Source organism: Carcharodon carcharias, chromosome 21 (genome assembly GCF_017639515.1).
Source record: "Carcharodon carcharias isolate sCarCar2 chromosome 21, sCarCar2.pri, whole genome shotgun sequence".
In the NCBI taxonomy this organism is placed as follows: domain Eukaryota; kingdom Metazoa; phylum Chordata; class Chondrichthyes; order Lamniformes; family Lamnidae; genus Carcharodon; species Carcharodon carcharias.
In genome coordinates this window covers 57,728,310-57,750,335 of record NC_054487.1, presented here as the reverse complement: position 1 = coordinate 57,750,335, position 22,026 = coordinate 57,728,310, and the positions used below count along the sequence as shown (strand labels likewise).

Below are 22,026 nucleotides of genomic sequence, written 5' to 3'. Positions count from 1 at the left end.
ACTCTTCGTCATAGCTAAAGAGAAGTAGAAATGTGTTGAAAGTTTATATCGGAGTTATCTCTTCCCTTGAATGTCCTCTGTTGCACCATTATTACTTTACCTTGGAATCACATTTTCCAATCTACCTGTGACAGGTTCCTTTCTGAAGCATGGAAAAGTAGCTCTTCCCTAGTTAAGTATTTTAATCTTTGATACAGTACTTTGTTGTTGCTTTCCATAATTACTTTAAACCGAATTAAGTTATGGTCACCATTAGCTAAGTGACCTCCTACACTTTGCTTGCCCTGCTTCATTTCCCAGAACCCAATCCAAAACTGCTTCCTAAATAACAACAGAACATGCTTGAAATACTCAGCAGGTCTGGCAGTATCTTGTGGAGAGAAAAACAGTTAACGTTTAGTGAAGGCCCATTTTCTCATATGCTTTGGAGAAGGAGTTGAAAGTGACCTGGAGTTCAATTTCTGCATGGGTGGACCCGTAAGTGTCATCTACATATTGAAGCTCAATGACTGAGGTCATTGGGGAGACCAAACACAGGTTAGATGATTGCTTGGCTGAACAGCTCCAGTCAGCACTCAAGCATGAGTCTGAGCTTCCAGTCACTTGCCATTTTAATTCTCCATCCTCACTCTCCTACATTGTTTCAATGAAGCTCACCATAAGCTCGAGGAACAGCACCTCACTTTTTGATTAGATACTTTCCAGCTTTTTGGACTCAACATTTGAATCAAACAATTTCAGAATATACCCAATGCCCCAATGTTTTGAGACAGTAGGCACTAGTAATGATTCTGTTGTTGCCATTTACAGCTCCTCTAGACCCATCTTTTGACTCTTCACTAGTCCCATCACCACCTACTTTTGTGTTTCCCACCATCCTTTCCATCAGTCCTGCCTTCCACCCCATCCCAAGCCTTTCCTTTTGTTCTTTCTATCCCTCCCCCCATCTGCCTGTTATTGCCTGTCTACTTGCTCAAAACTTGTTATATCTCTAACCTCTGCCAATTCTGACAAAATGTCAAAGACCTGAAATGTTAACTCTATTTCTCTCTCCAAAGATGTTGCCCGAGTATTTCCTATGTTTTCTGTTCTAATGTACTCCAACCACAGTTTCAATACACTTGATACCAGTAAAGTTTTTCAGTATTGTCAAAATTGCTCTGCAAAGATTGGAGAAACTAGAAACTTGACAACCTTTCATCTGAGTACTGATGACTGCTCAACTAGCACTGTGACCATATGGTGGATATTAAAATATCACTTTACAGTCTAATCATTTTTCCATGGAGGTGGGATCTATTACCATGAGCCATTCTCAGTGGTAGTGGTAGGTGGGGAGGAAAAGTCAGAAAAGTTGCAAGTGCTATGTTCTTAACAGTTTTTACATTATACAATAATTGTGGGACATGTACCTAACTTTCAGGCATTGTTGGGATGTGGACATATGAGTTTGATGTACACGGAGTGTACAGGAGCACAGTCAGGTTGGTAATATCATGCAAAAAATTCTGAGAAAGGATTATTAAACTTGCACACATCTTAACTGCTAGTTTTGTTTCAATGTTGATTCTGAGCAGAGGAAGGGAAAATGACAAGGAAGACAATAGTGCAGAAGCTTAAAGAGGAGGAAGACAGTCCAACAGCCTGTTATTACCGAAGACTTAAGTTCTTTACAAAAACAAAAAATGCTGGAAAATCTCAGCAGGTCAGACAGCAGATGTGGAGAGAAAGACAGAGTCAATGTTTCGAGTCCATATGACTCTTCTTCAGAGCTAAAGGGAAGTAGAAATGTGGTGAAATATATACTGTTTAAGGAGGGCGGACCAAGTGAAGCTGGATGGAAGGCCAGTGATAGATGGAGGCAAAGGAGAGAATGCAAAAGATGTCATAAACAAAAGGTCAAAGGGTTGTTAACCGTGGTGGTACTGGCTAAAGGAGTTGCTAATGGTGACACTAAGAGTGGAAAGCAGAATGATAATGGCAGGACCAGGGTAAGCACTCTGGAAAGTGACAGATGGCCCTAGTGGGGGTGGGGCATGTGGAGATGGTGGAAAAAAAGATCAAAAAAGCTAAAAGCTGGATATAAAACAATGAGTAAAAATGGGGGAAAATTAAAAGTAATTATAATGAAAATAAGTGGGACAAAATAAAGAAATAAAATTTGAAAAATAATAATGAATAAGAAAAAAGGGGGGACCAAAAAGGGATGGGGTTGGAGGAGACAGATCATGGTCTGAAGTTGTTGAACTCAATGTTAAGTCCGGAAGGCTGTAAAGTGCCTAATTGGAAGATGAGGTGCTGCTCCTCCAGTTTGCGTTGAGCTTCACTGGAATATTGCAGCAGGCCAAGGACGGACACATGAGCATGAGAGTAGGATGGTGTGTTGAAATGGCAAGCGACAGGAAGGTCTGGGTCATGCTTGCGGACAAACCAGAGGTGTTCCGCAAAGTGGTCACCTAGTCTGTGTTTGGTCTCTCCAATTTGGAGGAGACCGCATTGGGAGCAGCGAATGCAGTAGACCAAATAGAAGGAGGTGCAAGTGACGCGCTGCTTCACTTGAAAGGAGTGTTTGGGCACTTGGATGGTGAGGAGGGGGTAAGTAAAGGGGCAGGTGTTGCATCTTCTGCGATTGCATGGGAAGGTGCAGTGGGAGGGGTTTGAGGCGTAGGGGGTGATGGTGGAGTGGGCCAGGGTGTCCTGGAGGGAGTGGTCCCTACGGAATGCTGACGGGGGGGGAGGAAGGGAGGAAGGTGTGAGGGCAGAGGCGCGGGAGATGGGTCGGACACGGTTGAGGGCCCTGTCAACCACCGTGGGTGGGAAACCTCGGTTCAGGAAGAAGGAAAACAAGTCAGAAGCACCATTTTGGAAAGTGGCATCATCGGAACAGGTGCAACGGAGGCAAGGGAACTGAGAGAATGGGATGGAGTCCTTATGGGAAACAGGGTGTGAGGAGCTGCAGTCGAGGTAGCTGTGGGAGTCAGTGGGCTTGTAATAAATATTGGTGAATAGCCTACCACCAGAAATTGAGATAGAGAGGTCGAGGAAGGGAAGTGTCGGAGATGGACCATGTGAAAGTGATGGAAGGGTGGAAATTGGAAGCAAAATTGATACATTTTTCCAGGTCAAGAGGAGAGCATGAAGCAGTACCGAAACTGTCATCGATGTACCTACAAAAGAGTTGTGGGCGGGGGCCTGAGTAGGACTGGAACAAGGAATGTTCCAGAGACAGGCTTAACTGGGACCTGTGTGGGTACCCATAGTCACATCTTTCATTCGGAGGAAGTGAGACAAGTTTAAGGAGAAATTGTTCAGTGAGAGAACAAGTTCAGCCAGACGGAAGAGAGTGGCGGTGGATGAGGATTGTTCAGGCTTCTGTTCAAGGAAGAAGTGGAGAGCCCTTAGACCACCCTGGTGGGGGATGGAGGTGTAGAGGGATTGAACATCCATGGTGAAGAGGAGGCGGATGGGACCAGGGAACTGGAAATTGTTGATGTGATGGGCATCAGAGGAATCGTAGATGCAGGTGGGAAAAGACTGGATAAGGTGGGAGAGAATGGAGTCAAGATGAGAAGAAATTAGTTCCATGGGGCAGAAACAGGGTGACACGATCGGTCTACTGGGACAGTCCTATCTGTGGATTTTGGGAAGGAGGTAGAAGCGGGCTATCCAAGGTTGGAAGCTGTGGAGGGAAGATCTCCAGAGATAAGGCCAGTGACAGTCCTGGAAACAGTGGCTTGATGTTCAGTGGTGGGGTCGTGGTTCAGGGGGAGGTAGGAGGAAGTGTCTGCGAGTTGGCACTCAGCCTCTGCAAGGTAGAGGTCAGCACGCCAGACAACAGCACCACCCTTGTCAGCAGATTTGATAAAGTAACGGATGGACCTGAGAGAATGGAGTGCGGCGAGTTCAAAAGGAGAGATGTTAGAGGTGAGAGGAGCAGAGAAATTGAGACGGCCGATATCATGCCGATAGTTCTCAATGAAAAGATCAAGGACAGATAAGAGGCCAGAGGGAGGGGTCCAGCTGGAGGGAGAATACTGGAGCCAGGTGAAAAGATCTGTTGAATTGGGGGAAGGACTCCAGCCCAAAGACGTGAGCACGGAGACGAAGGCGACGGAAGAAGAGTTCAGCATCATGGAATTTATTGAGGTGAGAGTGTAAGGGTATGAAACTGAGTCCTTTGCTAAGTACTGAATATTCAGCATCAGAGAGGGGAAGGTCAGAGGGTATGGTGAATACACAACAAGGGCTGGGATTAGAAGATGGGATGGGGTCAGAGAGATGGGACGGGGTGGACGGCCCTGGATGGGCGTTGGTATCAATGAGTTGTCGGAGCTTGCATTCCTTGGCACCTAAAAGAAAGAGACAAAGTTCCTTGTTAAGGCGTTGGATGAGACGAAGAATAAAATGAAACTGGGGGCAAGGACAACTTTGAGATAGGATGGGTTGGTGCTGCTGAAGGGAGAGGTCAAGTGTGTCATATGGCGGCGCATGGCACTGAGTGTGGATCTCAGGATGCGATGAGAACAGCAGCCCAAGGAGCATTGTATGTCCCGGAGATACCCGTAATACTGGGTGGATTTGAAACATGAGGGATGGAACTTCAGTTGGAAAATTTATTTATTTATTCCCGCTTATTTTCATTATTATTTTTTTTCCATTTTATTCAATGTTTTATTTCCAGTTTTTAGCCTTTTCAAACTTTTTACCCACCACCATCCCATCCCCACACCCCACCCCCACTAGGGCCATCTGTCACTTTCCAGAGTGCTTACCCTGGTCCTGCCATTATCACAATCTGCATTGCACTATTAATGTCACCATTAGCACCTCCTTTAGCCAGTACCACCAAGGTAAAGTAGTAATAGTGCAACTGAGGACATTGAAGGGAAGAGAGAACTCCGGTATAAACTTGGCAAATTCCCTTATATAATTGTGATTAGGTAAATTACTTGTTGAAACCAATAAGCTAAGCAATTGAGATTTTTTTTGTCAGATACATTAATGGTAATTGTGTATTTCATTATTATTCCTAATAGGATCATTGGGATTGAATACTATGGCACAGGTAATGCATTATTTCTGTTACATATAATTATAAAAACAGTATGCTTGTACGGTTTGAAAATTGAAACACCATTGTGCAATTGTGTACATACTTTAACTCTTGATTCTGTTTCCTTCAAGCCACTAGTAGAACCATCTGAAGGAAAGAAGGAGAAGTCAGGTATAACTTGGGATCATCCTTGAGTGCTTTTTAAGAAAATAATGAGAGTAATCTTGTTACTTGTATTTTTATCCTTGCAATCAAAGGTGCTCAACTTTTCTTCTGTTCCAGATTTAATTGCAGAGCTTGGCTTAATTGATGCAGGTGATACAGAAGGTAATTGTCATGGGCCCTAATAATGACATTAGGTTTAAATACCATTATTAATATGTAGGTTATTGAGAAGGAAAACTGAAGTTTGAACCAATTGAAGGAATTAGTATCTGTATATGGAAGACCCTTTTATTAAATGACAAGAAATCCACACCAATTTCAGATTGGAATCAATATCACGGTTGTATTTGATGAAAGTTGTGCATTTATGCAACACATCATCATGTCTCCGAAACATACAAACTATTTCACATACAATGAATTATTTTTAAATTTATTGACTTGTTATATTAACAAATGTGGTTGCCATTTTGCACTTGGCATAAATAAACAGGGAAATTATTTTTTTTATTTGTTCATGGGATGTGGGCATTGCTGGCTAGACCAGCATTTATTGCCCATCCCTAACTGCACTTGAGAAGATGGTGGTGAGCTGCCTTCCTGGACTGCTGTAGCCCATGTGTAGTAGGAATGCCTAGAGTGCTATTAGGAAATGAGTTACAGGATTTTGACCGAGCAGGAGGGAAGGAATGGTGATGTATTTCCAAATCAGGATGGTGTGTGACTTGGAGGGGAATTTGCAGATGGTGATGTTCCCATGCATCTGTTGCCATGGTCCTCTTGGTGGTAGAGGTTGTGGGTTTGGAGGATGCTGTCAAAGGAACCTTGGCAATTTGCTGCAGTGCATCTTGAAGATGGTACACACTGTTGCCATTGTGCGTTGCTAGTGGAGGGAGTGAAAGTTGAAGGTGATGATGGGATGCCAATCAAGCAGGTTGATTTGTCCTGGATGGTGTTGAGCTTCTTGAGTGCAGTTGGAGCTGCATTCATCCAGGCAAGCCGGCAGTATTCCATCATACTCCTGACTTGTGCCTGGGACAGGCTTTAGGGAGTTAGAAGGTGAGCTACTGTCCACAGATTTCTCAGCCTCTGACCTGTTCTTGTAGCTACAATATTTATATGCTGGTCCAGTTCGGTTTCTGCAATGGTAAGCCCTCCAGGATGTTGATAGTTGGGGATTCAGCGCTGGTAATGCCATTGAATATCACGGGGAGACGGTTAGATTTTCTTTTGTTGGAGATGGTCATTTCCTGGCACTTGTGTGGTGCAAATGTTACTTGTCACTTGTCAACACAAGCCTGAATGTTGTCCGGGTCTCACTGCATTTGGACATGGACTGTGTCATTATCTGAGGAGTTGCAAACGGTGCTGCATATTGTGCAATCATTTGCAAACGTGCCTATTCCTGAGCTTATGATGGAGGAAAGGTCATTGATGAAGCAGCTGAATATGGTTAGGCCTAGACACTACTTTGAGGAACTCCTGCAGTGATGCCCCGGTGCTGAGATGATTGACCTCCAACAACTACAGCCATCTCCCTTTGTGCTAGGTATGACTCTGACCAGTGGACAGTCTTCCCCTGATTCCCATTGACTTCAATTTTGCCAGCTCTCCTTAATGCCACGCTTGGTCAAATGCTGCCTTGATGTCAAGGGCAGTCACTCTCATCTCACCTTTTTTGTTCAGCTTTTTTGTCATGTTTGGACCAAGGCTGTAATGAGATCAGGAACTGAGTGACCCTGACAGAAACCAACTGAGCATCAATGAGCAGGTTATTGCTGATTGGTGCTGCTTGATAACATTATCGAGTTTAGAAAATTAAGGGGTGAATCCAATTGAAGTATTTGAGGTAATTGACAGATTTGATAGCGGGCATAAAGAGAAACTGTTGGAGAGTCCAGAACAAGAGATGCACCCTTCAGGCATGATGTCAGGAAATACTGGTTCATACACAGCGTAGTGAAAATCTGGAGCACTCTTTCCCCCAGAAAGCTGCTAAGACTAGTCCAGTTGAAAATTCTCAAAACTAAGATAGGTAAATGTTTTGGGTAAGAGCGTTAATTGATATAGAACCAAGGCAGACCTGTGGAGTTGAGGCACAGATCAGCCATGGTCTAACTGAATGGAAAACAAGCTGCCTCCTGTTCCTGTGTTGATCTGTGTTTTGTGATATTGATTGAATGAGGAATGTTGTTCAGGACACCAGAAGAAGCGTCCTATTTTTCTTTGAGTAGTTCACCTGAATTGACAGACGAAGCTTCAGAAGGCACTTCTTAACAATGTTGCACTCCCAGAGTCCTGCAGTGGAATGTCAACCAACATAATGTTCTCAAATCCTGGAGTGAATTTGAGTTTATGGGGAGAATTTTCTGTATATCGTGCGGGCCGGTCTGGAGCAGGCACGGGCGGGTGTGGCAAGAGGAGGGAGAGTCAGGGCCTGCAATCTTTCGCACATGCACGCAAAAGAGAACAGAAATCTACCTGAGGCACGGAGCTGCCTCAGGGCGATTAAGTACATAATAAATGTTCAGAAATAATAAAGTTAAAAATTTAGAAGTCTCCTCATGTGACAGTGTCACATGAGCTGGGACACGTTAAAGAATTGTGCAAAAAATATTTATTTATGTAATAAAACCTTCAGGTAACCTCAACCTGCCTGTGGATGAGGTTTCCTGAAAAATGCAAAGGCCACTTGGGCTCTTTGCCTGCCCGCTAACCTTAAGGGCAGCATTGATAAGTACTTTAATTGGGTTTTTATTGGCCTTAACAGGCCTTTGACAGTTCGACGGGTGCGCAGCCACCTTCAGCGTGCGCCCGCCAAACGAAAGATCTAAATGACGTGTGGTGACTTCAGGGCGCAAGCCCGACTTCACCGCGCGTCATTTTACATGTCAGCATGCCGGGCCCGTCCCCGCTCGCCGACGTCAAAATTCTGGCCTATGACTTCAACAGAATTTGTCTCAGTGCTTGTAATATTTTGACAATTTTTTTTTATAGATACCTCAGATTGGGACTCTGCTAGTGTTTCTGGCAAAAAGGTATCACCCAACGTATTTAATTCTACACCACAAGTAAACGTAATTAGGAAAGATGACAAACCAGCACTCCAGTCAGTTCAGTCACCAAAAAAAGAAACGTCCAATACCAAGACTCCAATAAACATATCAAAGTCAAATTCTGAAGAGACCACATGTATCCACAGAACATCACAATCTGAAGGCTCACCTGATTTATTGAAAAGTGGGTTGGCTTCACATCCTTCAGCGCAATATCAAGTTGGTCCAGAACTTCAATTTAAAAATACCACATCAGTTAAACAGGAAAATGGTATGTATAATGAAGTTATGTCTTATTCTTGTTGAGCTTTACACCTTAGTTATTAGTGTGTAATGTAAACATAAATGTATGTTCCATGTTGCTGCTTGTACAGTTAATTTATTTCAGGATAAGGTAATCACAAGTAGAAAGTAAGAAGTCGCAAATTTTTGTGTTACTGACCTGTGGAGAAAACATTTGAATGAATTCCAGAGATACCTACTGTAGCGGAGTTTAATAAAGAGTTTGGAAATTACAGCATACAACATTGAATGATATTAGGGAACACAGTCTTGGGACACAAGAGCAACCATTTAGGAAGGAAATTAGAAATTTCTTCACTTGGAAAGTTGTGCATTTTTGGAATTGAGGTTGAGATAGACAGAGTTTTGGTCTCAGAATCAAGGGATATGAGGAGCGGAAGACAAAGTAGAGTTAAGGCAGAAAATCAATCATGAACGTATTGAATGATGGAGCAGCTCCTACGGGCTTTATGGTCTATTATTTGTGTTCCTCCTGTTCTTAACGTAGTACTATGGCTCTATTTAGAACAAATTCAAATATGTATTAGAATAAAGAAGCCTAATTCCCTTTTACAAGAGCAAAGCACTGCGGATGTTAGAAATCTGAAATAAAAGCAGAAAATGCTGGAAATACTCAACACATCTGGTAACACCTGTGGAGAGAGAAACAGTTAACGTTTAAGGTTGAGACCTTTTATCTAAACTGGCTTTTCTGATGCTTCCAGATTTGCTGAGTATTTCCAGCATTCTCTGTTTTTATAACTAAATCCCTTAACATGGTTAAAATTTATGTATTGTGAGGAAAATTTAATTAATTGTCTTTTATCTGGTTTAAAATATGATATTGCATAATTGTTCCTCAAATATCATCATATTGATAGTCTTTTTGATGTGGCATTTGTTGGAGTAATAACACAGCATAAAATGGTTTTAAGGCATTTTAATTTACATTACTCAGCAAGGATAGTCTTTTTTCTGAATAAATGACCTTTAGGGGAACAAAAATTATCTATATCTAACCTAAAGTATTCATAGGTCACTGATTTTGAAGACCTAGTATATTAAATTGAAACTGAAGCAATATAGTACTATTTTATTTCTTTGTTTCAAATTAGAAACTGATTGGAATTCAAAAGACAAGGACATTCCTTTGGGGAAAAGAGTATCTTTAGAACATGAGAATCCAAAAATTCAAAATGCTGTCCAACAAGATGATAAGAAACACAAATATGGCCATCTTTTCCTTGGCAAAGAAAAGCTAATCATTTTTTGACAGAACTTAATAGCGGCGAGTCAGATATTGCCCTAGTGCTGTTTCGTAAAACATACATTTATTACTGGCACCAACCGATAATCTGCCAGTTATGATATCTCTGCAATAATATTCATATTGCTAATTCAGCTAAATTGCCATTTAACCAATATAACTGACAAGAAGTCAGCAATTCAGCTGTGGGATGCATAATGCTTGTATGTAATGGCTGCACAAAAATGTTGTAACTTCAAATTTCTCAGTTGTGTCTACTTAATTGAAAATAATTGCAATCTCTACTCGGGACATTTACACACCTCTTTTAAAAATATACTTTTAAAGCTGTTGATAAATTTTGTAAATATGTCTGCAGTATCTGAACTGAAAATATCTCCATCAGAGGAGGAAGATAATGAAAAGGAAGAGAAAAAAGACTGGAAAATGGAGAAGGTGAGGCATTCATGCCCGACTGCGATAGTAAATTTATTGGCTTTCCGTTGCAAATTTGTGTGCAAATTTGGTTGTATACTTTATTAAAAACATTTTTTAAAACACAAATAGGCATTTTTTTAAATTGTGAATATAAACATTACTACATAGTTGTTATAATTACTGTATTGCCTAAATCTAGGTGTTGTATTTTCATTCTATAAATAGTATATTGTTTTTAACCTGGGATAAAACTCCATACATTAAAAAAATGCATGAACTTATATTGATTGAACCTTCAACAGTTAATTTTCATTAGTGCAATTTTAAAAATTGAGTAAGTTAAGGAGCTGTAGAGTTCATTTTTACTGTGATGACCAAGTCTTGAGAAAATATTGGCAAGACAATATTTCAAATGAATATGTAATTTTGCTAAACAATTGCAGTACCTGTGAAGAGGGCTTCTCTTTTAATAGCTGTTTTGCTTACCTTTCAAGTTACCAGCATCTTTTCAGTAATTGCTAGATTTTACATTTGATGCATATAGGTTCACAGTGATATGTCCACTTGGGCTTTCTGTTTACTTGCATTGCACTTTCTAAGATTTGGAGTTCCAATGGCTTTTCCGTTCGTCAAATACATGAAGGGTGCTTGATAGGTAACGACAGAATATCATTTTCACCCCTTTGGTGAAGAAGACCACATGCCTTATGAAAAGTCACTCGTAATTTTTTTTTTAAAAGAATAATCACTGGGGTCAGAAAACATAGCACCATGTGGTGCTAGCATCATAACACATGACTGCTATGGTGCAAATGAATTATGTGAGCAGTAATAAAAATAACTGTATTTACATTCCACGTACCACCATCCACAGTGGTATTGACTAGGAAGATAGTGAGAGCTAATTGGGGTATTGGAAAATTTTAATCAAGCTGCAAGTGGAATTTTAAAAATACTTATAGATTCATTGTGATTTATTTCTTAAATAAGGTATCTTGGTGCATAAAGCACAAAAAATTATTTAAAAAGATAAACGCGAGTAACTATGCACAGTACGCCAAGTGTGATCTAACCAAAGTTCGATAAGCATTGAGCATGACCTCTTTACTTTTCCTTAAGCGCTGCACCCTTATCTTCTGACTGGTTATGGCAGTTTATTTTTTAACTTTTGGCAATGAATGATAGTCTTTATTATATTTATGTTAATTACTTACATTCTCTCTCTTAATTACTTACAGCTATCCCTTGCTTAGCACTCCTAATATGTTCCTAAAAAACGGCATGCTAAACAAAATCGAGCTAAATGGAAATCACTTTCCCATAAGAAACCATGTAAGAAGAGAGGGTTATGTTCGTGACCTGTAATTTTTACATTAAAACCTATTGGCAGCACTGCATAATCCTCTTACTAACTCTCTCTACTTATTTCCTGCTCCCTAACCCTCTTGCTCGCCACCCCTTCCCCAACCCTTCGCTCACCGATTCTTTCTCCCGATCCCTCGCTGTGATCGAGGGCACAGGAGAGGAGTAGTGAGAGGGATGAAGCAAGTGATGGAGCGAGGGGTTGCGAGTAGGAGGGATGGAATGGGAGTGTCAAGGAGGGAGGCGGTGAGCAGAAGCATCGGCAAGTGGGCCACAGGATAAACAAGTGTGGGCTGGGCTGCAATCAGCCTGAGGGTCCAGTAGTAAATGCCGCTGCAATACATATACCTTTTCATACAGTATTTAAACATTTTTATTGCTGTATATTGTTTTGGGCACAAAACTTTTCTGTGGAAGGATGCATTCGGAGTATATTTTTCTTGATTTCATTTTACATTCTCACCATTTCTTTTAGCATTAGCAAATAGCAATTTTTTTTTGTTTTAGTAATAGCAACCGTTTAATTATCATGCCACTCTGTACCATGCACTTTTGGTGATGACTTGAGGGTGAAATACACAAGAGTTCCAAATCATTTGGGTCCATTTGAATAGTTTTTTATGTTTAAGCTTTTTTTTAAATTTGAGGTCTAGTCTGCTGTCATAGTGCTGAAACAGTACAAATGGAGTCTGGTAGTATTCAAACAAAAATCAGGTATAAGTTTACGCCTATTGTGTGAGAAGTTATTTCCCATTTTTGGAGCTAAAAAATAATTGAGTTATTACTTTCACATTTTACTGGACAGATTTTTAAAAAAATATTTACTCAGCTTTGAAGTACTTTTGACCTCATTTTAGTGAGGAATATGCAGAGTTAATTACTTAACAATTTTCAAAGAGTATGACTTGGAATGGCTTTATTCATTGGAGATTTATCACCATAGAAGAGTGCTAAATGGTTCTTTATATAACTACTGACCTCTGATATGGTCACACAGTCTAATTCAGTGCAGAAGTTTGAAAGGATACCGAGAGTTCAACATGATGGGAAAATTATCGGACGAAGTTTGATTTATTCTTCTGAAATTGAATGAAACTAGGAAAGGTACTGAATTGACAGAAAATGGCTTAAATTGTTATGTGTTTATACAGTTTGCTGTTTCAAAAATAATCCACCCACTATATTTAACTAATATTCCACATGTATAGTGTATTCTATGAAGAAGGTATCTCACAGTTAATATGAAACTACAGAACAAGGCCATTTGAAAATGTTAAGGAAATGTCCCATATAGCTGAAATTAATTGACAAATAATTGTAATGACTATATTATGTATATAAATCAATTCAGGAACACGAAACCAATTCCCAGTTCACATAATGTGAGATACTTTATGTATCTCTGATTTAACATAAACATTTGTTAGTAAACAAATGTTTGTGTCAGTCTCTCATTGTTGCAAAATAACTGATGTATCTCAAGGTAAGGACATGAGTTAACATCATGAATCACTGTCACTGAATATGTTGTATGTGTGATACTTTTTTGTTTACTAATCTAATGTACAACTTTGTTAGTTATTAGGAAGTGTATATTTTCCTACTTAATTCGGTGTGTACTTATCTTTTGTTAGTTCTGATGCCTGATTTCTCTTTACCTGTTTCGCATGCTTTCACAAGGATAAATATATTTTAGAAACTTCCAGTACCGATGACAAATTGCCCACCAAAAACCCACAATCTGCAAATCAAGCTCATGAGGGAGTTTTGCTTTCATATCAGAAAGCTGATAAAGTTAACCTGAATGAAGAGCCTGATTTTGATAGTAGTGAGAGCCCTCCTGAGGATATGGGGATAAATGAAAAGAGTGAACTAGCCTTGAAGAAACGATATGTAAAAGTCTGGGTTGAAAAGGGAAAGAGCGAAATTGCATCACATCTAGAAACTCTTACAGTTGAATTGAAACAAAGATTTGAAGAACTTCAACAGAACAAGAATGGTGCAATTACTATGGAATATTCAGAAGACTGTGATGAAAAATACTCAACTGATGAATCTAATAAAGAAATTGTAATTGCAACCCTCAAGAACAATGAAAATACTACTTTAGAAGAGGGTAGATATGATGAACGTGACTGCAAAATTCTTCATCTAATTCCAGAGCAACAGGAATTGCAAGATTTTAGCATAGGGCCTACAGATGCAAGCCATGAGCAGCAAACATTCCATAAAGTGCCCGAATCAAAACCAGCAGTGAATAATGATGAAAATAGCTTGGAGCATACTTGTGCGCCTGAGGAAGTTAGTAAGTCAAAGGAGTTAAAGTGGAAGACAACTCAAGATTATCAAATAGCAACATTGGATTTGCCCATTCTGAAGGAACAAGGAACTGATGTTGCTGGTTACATTACTGATTTAGACTCTGATGCAGATGATGCTTCTCTTAAATTGCACTCTGGTACTGATAATAAGAATCCTAATTCTTTAGAAAAAACTCTGAAGCACAGTACTGAATTGGAGTTTTCATCCACAAGAAAGGAAGGTATTGTGTCCAAGTGCATCTCTCATCTTGATGTAAGAAATCGCGAGACACCGTTGGATGATTTGGAGAGCTATCCAAGAAACCTCCAGTTGGCCTCTGTAGCAGCTGCTAAACCTTACTTGGATGATGAGCTAGAGGAAGATATGCAGCGATTTAAGAATGAGGTAGGAATGCTAAAAGCAGTATTCCTGGCTTTGGAGAAAAAGAAAGTACAGCTGCAAAAAGAGGTAGACATTTCCCTAATAATCCTCCATTATGTGTGCAAGTGCTCCTGTTTTGCCTGAAGCGTTTTCTTCGTTTCAACTTCTTTGAAGGGAAGTAGTGTGCATGAAACTAATTTTCTAGGTTTTTAGACGATGTAACTTTTCAGTAAATGTGTACAAGTTGCATGCCAGTTGTGTTGAGAAAGGAAAAGATAGTTTCATTTTCAATAGTACAAGTTTTTAATAGTTGAATCAATAGTTGAATTTCTATTGAACTGAATTATAGTGAAGAGAAAGCAGAGCAAAATATATAATTGACTCTATATTTACATGTTGCCTGTCAACCACTTTTAGAATTATTAACATTAAATCTTTTGGCTCTACATGGTGATAACAGAACCACAATTATTTCCATGCCAGCATTAAAGATTTCTTTGCCAAAATTGAAATGCTTAACAATATGAAGCGAAATCCGTTGCTCATATGAAATTACATCGAAATTCATTTCAATGCTCTGTTGCAGGGGAAAAAAATACTTAATATTTGTACATTTTGCCTGTTGTATGCCACTATTAATTTGCTCAAAGAAGATCAACTATTTGACAAACCCAATGAATAATGGTAGCTTAGCATGAAAAGAAATTTACTGTAGTTCTGCATTTGTGTGTGTGTGTGTTTTTTAAATATGTTTCTATTTTATACATTTGAGTGAACCCTGTTTGTGAACTCAATACTTGCATATATAAATGTCTTCAGCTTTATGGTTATTTAACCTTTTCCATGTTCTTTTATGACCTATAAGTTAATTTTTAATGTCATCGTTAAACCCTTTCACTTCAGTCTAAATTAGGCATTCTACCTTTCTAATTTGTCACTTACGTTGAGGCTTTATTTTGTTCTATACACACAGAAATGTTTTTACCTTGCCTGGTACCAAATTATTTCAATCAATTGAAAGTACAGATAATGATACAAGTGTGAAAACAAAGCTTATAGCTCTAGTTAAGTATGCACTGATTGGTAAAAGCACTGTCTGAATAGCTTCTCATAAATTTGAATTATATGCTGACAAAAAAGGGCAAAATGCAACTATCAAAAGAATAGACTGTAGAGCATTACCACCATGGGGAAACACTTACACACACAAGAATTTTGGCTTGGATTTGCCTTTGAATTTCCACCGAGTTAATCTGGGAAGAATCAAATGAAATGGCATTAAGGATTAAAGAATTTTAAATGGGAGTAAGTTATAGTCATACCTACTTTACGCTCGAGCATCGGCCCTGTACCAGTCGCGATTCAATTGTGATCGATTTACACTGTGTAATTGCATTGATTCTTGGAAGAATTTAAGAACTCAGACTTATGCTAATGAACTTGATGGGTGTAACTTTACCCCAGCAACGTAGGTAGGGTTTTAGTCGCATTCTGGGTGTATTTTGCCAATTTTTGACTTAGCAGAAATGCCTGTATGTTTTTAAATACCTAAAATAGTGAAATTAGTGTTGGAATCTAACGTGGAGATATTTATTTCTGAAATCTGAGCAGTTTAAGATTTATTTTTCAATAGGTTAATGTCTTCGCCAAAATAATGGAGAAGCAAAATTTCAGCTGAAAGTGTTGTTACAATAGTATTTCATAATGCAATTTCAAGGCAATTATCTTGCTTGTCCACAAGATACACAAGGAAAGAGTATTGTGAAATACTGCTGCAGTATATTTATAAGACTTTGTTGTGTAGGAAACTCCTTTGAGTCTCATTGATAGATTTTTTTTTTACACTCATGAAATAAAAATCCTTTGAGATGGTTACTTGTACTGGTTTTTTTTAATGCATTAAAGCACTGAATGTGGGCCACAGGAAAGGAAATTTATTTACTGTACACTCATCAAAGTGGAAGTAAAAAGTTATGGTTTCTTTAAGGAGCTTGGATATTTATTGCAAAGTGCAGTAAATTTGTGGATCCAATCCTCAGTTGTAATCACTATTTCTTCATTTGGGTGCAACAGTAGCATTGTTTCAGTGTTATTTTAAATGATTTTGGCTGCTAAGTAAGACCTTGTTGATCATAAAATTCCATTTTATGTTTTCAGGTTGAAGAAGAAAAAACTAAGAATTTTCAAAATAGAGAAAGAAGCAGACATGACGAATTAGGTATTTCTGAATCAGCAGGAAAAGATGAGGACAGTTTGTGTACAACGCAGAAACAAACACATGAGCAATCTTTCCAGCAACAAAATAGTGAAAGATTAGAGTTGAAATTGACTAAGGGACATGGAGATTCATCTAAACAGCTGCAAGGCACTGTAACCTCACAGTTGGATAAAGAGAAACGAACTAAAGACAGAACAAAAAAAACTCTTTTCAAAGGGTGAGTTAATTGTTCTATATTATTTGATTGTTTGGTAATTGTAATGAGGGCCTCTTTCATTTTAATATTGGTATTTAGTACCAAAAATTCGAAAAAATATGGTGAATTGTTTGACTGCTGAAGTTAAACTCATTTTTTATAACCAATAATTCTTCCACACATATTTATTTTCTGATTCAAACATTGCACTGATGCTGTCTTGCAAAACCTGCAATTCTTCTAGTTTAATTTCTCTCATAGAGCCCCAAATTGTTTTGCTCTTTCAGATTCGCTTCAGAAAGACAATTTTACTGTATGAAATACAATGTGATTTTGATAGAAATTTTGTACTTATTTGACGTAATGTACTGCATGAAAGAGTATATTTAAGATTTAGAAGCCAAGATCTTGCAGATAGTAATCTTTATTTTTTTAAAAAGAAAACTGATTGAATCCTTATTGTATTAAAACCAATAGCACATTCTAATACTTCCATGCTCCACCAGAGCTTACATGCTTGATAAGGTCATGTCTATGATATGGCCAGGTCAATCTTCACTTTTTGGTCTTTCAAGTCAAAAAACTGGCTTTTAAATCTGTACAGTGGGTGCTAATAGGAAGATAAAATAGTTTTTAAAGTTTGTGTTTATTAGTAAAATAGTAACATGTAGAAATGAGAGCTTAGGTAAAAATATAAAACTAAAAATAGTAAGAAAGGAAATAGCATTGTGTAATAACAACTTGATCAAAATTGATGTTTAATTTTTTAAAATTATTTTTGTGCTCCGAAAGATGAGATTTGTTTGTGTTGGGGATAGAACTCTTCCTCTGTTAGACAAAATTATCAACTTCAAATACTCTCAGATCAGGTGTACCACAGAAAGATGCAAAGTAAAGTCACCTACACTGCTCTATTATGCCTCAACCCCAATGCTACTACACCAGTGAGATTGCACTGGCACTGGCATTCCAATAGTTTCAGTTTGTTTACCAGAAGTGCCAAATTGGAAGCAGTTTTATAAAACAGAAGATAGTGGAAACACAGGTGGTCAATCATTGTGGAGAGAAGTTAACATTTTGGATGTAACTCTGACAAAATTGTGGCCTTAGCCCTCTCAGATGGACCTCGATTAAAACCGCCCAAACTTGTCTTCATATTATCCTTACCACCAGTAGAAAGGAGAGATTTTCATCCCATTAGGATGGACTGGGTTTGACCAGTGTGGAACTCACTGCACTAATCAGCATCCCTCTAAAATTTTAAGTACTTAATATGGTTGTTTGATCTCAGTAGCTTAATTACAGTAATAGTGTTTGTTTCAGCATCACAGTGAATGAACCAAAAAGTTGCCAAATGGCTTGACACAACTGAAAAACAAACTTTTCTGGACCTGCTGTCAATCGAAGGGTTAAGTTTTCCAAATATTAATCCATATGTCACCAGCAGCAGTCTTTAATATATTATTAAAGTATTCTTGCAAGTAATCAGAAAGCAGTGATAAATTTGTAAGTGTGGATGTGTATGTCCCTGAGTGTGTGTCTCTGTATGTCCATCTATCTAATAACTTTTCTAACATCTAAGTTGAATATGGTGTCCATTTTGAATGTGTGCCAGTTTTCTACTTCCTTATCAGTTAACTACATGTACACTCCCTTTCTGTTTTTTTCAAGTTTTTTTTCTGCTTTTAATTGGTGGTCTACACCCACTCCTGTCTTTTCCTCTTGCCGTAATAAATTTGCCCTGCAAAAATTGTGACAGAAATTTGCATGATCATATGTGGGGTAAAAAAATTATTTTCTTGAAGATGCCGTTGTCATGACAGTTACCTACTTGCCTCAGTAATATAATCAATGTACCAAAATATTCAGATATTCACATGAAATATCAAAGGTATACTCAAACATTCCAATTAGGAGCAGGAGTAGGCCACTTGGCCCCTTGATCCTGCTCCGCCATTCAATAAGATGATGGCTGATCTGATTGTAACCTCCCACCTATCCCCAATAACCTTTCACCGCCTTGTTTATCAAGAATCTATCTACCTCTGCCTTAAAAATATTCAAAGACTTTGCGTCCACTGCGTTTTGAGGGAGGGAGTTCCAAAGACTCACTACCCTCTAAGAGAAAAGAATTTCTCCTCATCTCCGTCTTAAATGGACGACCCCTTATTTCTAAACAGTGACCCCTAGTTCTGGATTCTCCCAAAAGAGGAAATACCCTCTCTACATCCTGTCAAGACCCATCAGGATCTTAAAGGTTTTAATCAGGTCACCTCTTACTCTTCTATACTCCAGTGGATACAAGCCTAGCCTGTCCAACCTTTCCTCTTAAGACAACTTGCCTATTCCTAGTATTAGTCTAGTAAACCTTCTCTGAACTGCTTCTAACTGTGCACAGTACCCCAGATGTGGTCTCACCAATGTCCTGTACAACTGAAGTATAGCCGCCTACTTTTATATTCAATTTCCCTCTCAGTAAACGATAACGTTCTATTAGCTTTCCTGATTACTTGCTGTACCTGCATACTAGCCTTTTGTGATTCATGTGCTAGGACACCCAGAACTCTGCAATCTCTCACCATTTAGATAATATGCTTTTTTATTCTTCCTGCCAAAATGGACAATTTCACATTTTCCCACATTATACTCCATTTGCCAGGTCTTTACCCACTCACTTAGCCTATCTGTGTCCATTTGTAGCCTCCTTATGTCCTCTTCACAACTTAACTTCCAACTATCTTTGTGTCATCAGCAAATTTAACAACCATACCTTCGGTCCCTTCATCCAAGTCATTTATATAAACTGTAAAAAGTTGAGGTTCCAGCACTGATTCCTATAGCACACTGCTCATTATATCCTGCCAGCCAGAAACCATTTATGTCTACTCTCTCTTTCCTGTTAGCCAGCCAATCTTCTATCCATGCCAATATATTACCCCCTACACCTTGAGCTTTTACTTTCTTCAATATGCTATGATGTGGCACCTTATCAAATGCCTTCTGGAAATCTAAGTACAGTACATCCACCAGTTCCCCTTTATCCACAGCACATGTGACTTCTTCAAAGAACTACAATAAATTGGTTAAACGTGATTTCCCTTTCACAAAACTATATTGACTCTGCCTGATTGCCTTGAATTTTTCCAAGTTCACTGCCATAACATCTTAATAACTTCTAACATTTTCCCTGTGACAGTTGTCCAACTGTCCTGGTAGCTCCTCCTTTTATGCCCTCCACCTGTGCTGCATGTTCCAGGCCATATTGACCACTTTGACCAAAGAGTGCACCTATTTCCATTAGCAAAGACCGCAACATCCACTCACACTCCGCTTCATAGCATTTTCTATAGATTATATAATATTTCAGAGCAATAATATTTTTATATGCTCTTCTTAACTAGAATAATATTTTCAACTTCACTTAACTTCCATGATTAGAAAAAGTCAAGATTTAATTGGGCGGTTGAAAATTGTAACATATTGTAAAGAGAAATGTAGCAGTTAATAAATCATTCAGACTTCACATCTTTATTGTTTTCACATTTTTTATTTTATGAAATGTTTTAATTTGCATAGCCTTGATGAATTTTTTAGGGTGATTTACTGTTTAAACAGGTTACATTTTTTAATACGAATGTAATGTTTCAAAACCTCATTTATTATTCAAACAATATACCTACCCGAGAATGTCAGTCTGCTGCAGCATCAGTAGACTGCCTTAATTGTATACAAACTTTAAAGCACAAGCCAAGCCTCTCAGCCTGATCTATGTTAATCCATGCGCAACACCATGGGAGATCCATTCGAGTATATATACGAGTTAAACATTTTTATTTAAAGGACTGTCTTGGGCACAGATGAGGAGAATTATGAAAGTCATCAACGTAATCAGCCAAAGCAAGCTGATCAAGATTTGAAAAACATTGAGTTGAAAAGCATTGAGAGACTGGTCAAACTACAGCAGATATCAACAATGAATGGGGATACCTTATCTGCCTTTGATGACAGTACTACAAGTGAGATGTCTCAGGATGAAGTGAGGTACTTAATGTTTATACTTTAAGTGTTGATATTGACGAGCAGGACATTCTTGGGCTAAGCTTCCTATTTTTTGCTATTTTTAGCAAAGAGGTAGGCAAAAACTGATAGAACTTGCACGAACAAATTTTGTCCAAGTTTACCACATTTTGGAAGATTCTTACCTCTCCAAAAGAGGTAAGAAAGCCTTTCTTGTGCTGATTGTTAATTGTAAATCATGGAACCTCATACACAATTGCACACTGCAAAATTTCAGACCTGTTTTAGTCAGGGAAAATTTTGAACTATCAACAAAACTGTTGTTGAGGTGTGTGGCATAATGCCATCTTCTACATAGATGTAGTAACCCAGGGACTCACCAGGCAGGGGATTTACCCCCAGAGTTTGCTTCTTTCATATGAACAGGCTCAGCATGGAGGCAACGATTGAAGTGTGTTACCTACACTTATGACCTGCAGGGTCTGTCAACCATCCACTGGATTACCAATGGCATTAAAGATCATCACTATACTTTAACAGCAGAGAGCATGTAGCAAGAGACGGTTCCTTTGCCACCATCAGAAACGAATCATAGAATCATTGGTTGAATGGCTATATCATTCAATCATACCCGTGCATAGTCATTGAAGTTAGTCTTATTAGTCCTGCTCCCCTCCTCTTTCCACAAGCTCTATAAATGTTTCCTTCTCAAATAGATATCCAATTCCATTTTGCAAGTTACTATTGAATTTGCTTCCACCATCCTTTTGGGCAGTAACTTCCAAATCACCATAACTCGCAGAATAAAGAAAATTTCTGCTTATTTCCCCTTGGGTTCATTTGCCAATTGTCATAAATTTGTTTTCTAGTCATTGACCCTCTTGCCAGTAGAAACCGCTTCCTAACGTGTGGTGCCCAGAATTACACATACTACTCAATTGGAGCCTAAGCAATGTTTTATAAAGATTTGGCATAACTTCCCTGGTTTTGCACTCTGTGCCACTATTTATCAAAGATCTTGTATGTTTCTAAGATGTGTGTACATGTACAGCTAGGTCTCTGCACCTTGTTTAAAATTGCATAATTTTAATTTTTATTATCTCCCCTCATTCTTCTACCAAAATGCTTCACTTCACACATGCTTGCATTAAATTTATCTGCCAAGTATCTCCCAATTCACCAGCCTGACTGTGTCTTTAAGTCTAATCACAAATTCTACTGCAAAATATATATAGCAAAAAGAACAATGGTTCTAACATCAGACTCCTAGGGGGCACCAGACTTCCCTCTAGCTTGACACTCATTCATCAC

The 22,026-nt window shown here is 38.6% G+C and overlaps 1 protein-coding gene across 9 annotated transcripts in view; it reads left to right on the top strand.

Annotated features, from left to right (window-relative positions):
- Nucleotides 1-22,026, top strand: part of si:ch211-272n13.3 (ankyrin repeat domain-containing protein 26) — a 195,706-nt gene that overhangs the window by 53,683 nt on the left and 119,997 nt on the right. For 6 of the 9 annotated variants that reach the window (XR_005946506.1, XM_041216457.1, XM_041216456.1 and 3 more), the window contains 8 exons: nt 5,037-5,065; nt 5,185-5,224; nt 5,336-5,380; nt 8,216-8,545; nt 10,182-10,258; nt 13,283-14,371; nt 16,442-16,719; nt 20,539-20,739. Coding sequence is in view for 8 of the 9 variants with exons in the window: in XM_041216457.1 (XP_041072391.1) it covers nt 5,037-5,065; nt 5,185-5,224; nt 5,336-5,380; nt 8,216-8,545; nt 10,182-10,258; nt 13,283-14,371; nt 16,442-16,719; nt 20,539-20,739 (2,089 nt within the window). In the remaining variant the exon portion in view is untranslated. The remainder of the gene's footprint in view (nt 1-5,036; nt 5,066-5,184; nt 5,225-5,335; nt 5,381-8,215; nt 8,546-10,181; nt 10,259-13,282; nt 14,372-16,441; nt 16,720-20,538; nt 20,740-22,026) is intronic. The other 3 variants (XM_041216458.1, XM_041216463.1, XM_041216460.1) reach the window with 3 other exon arrangements.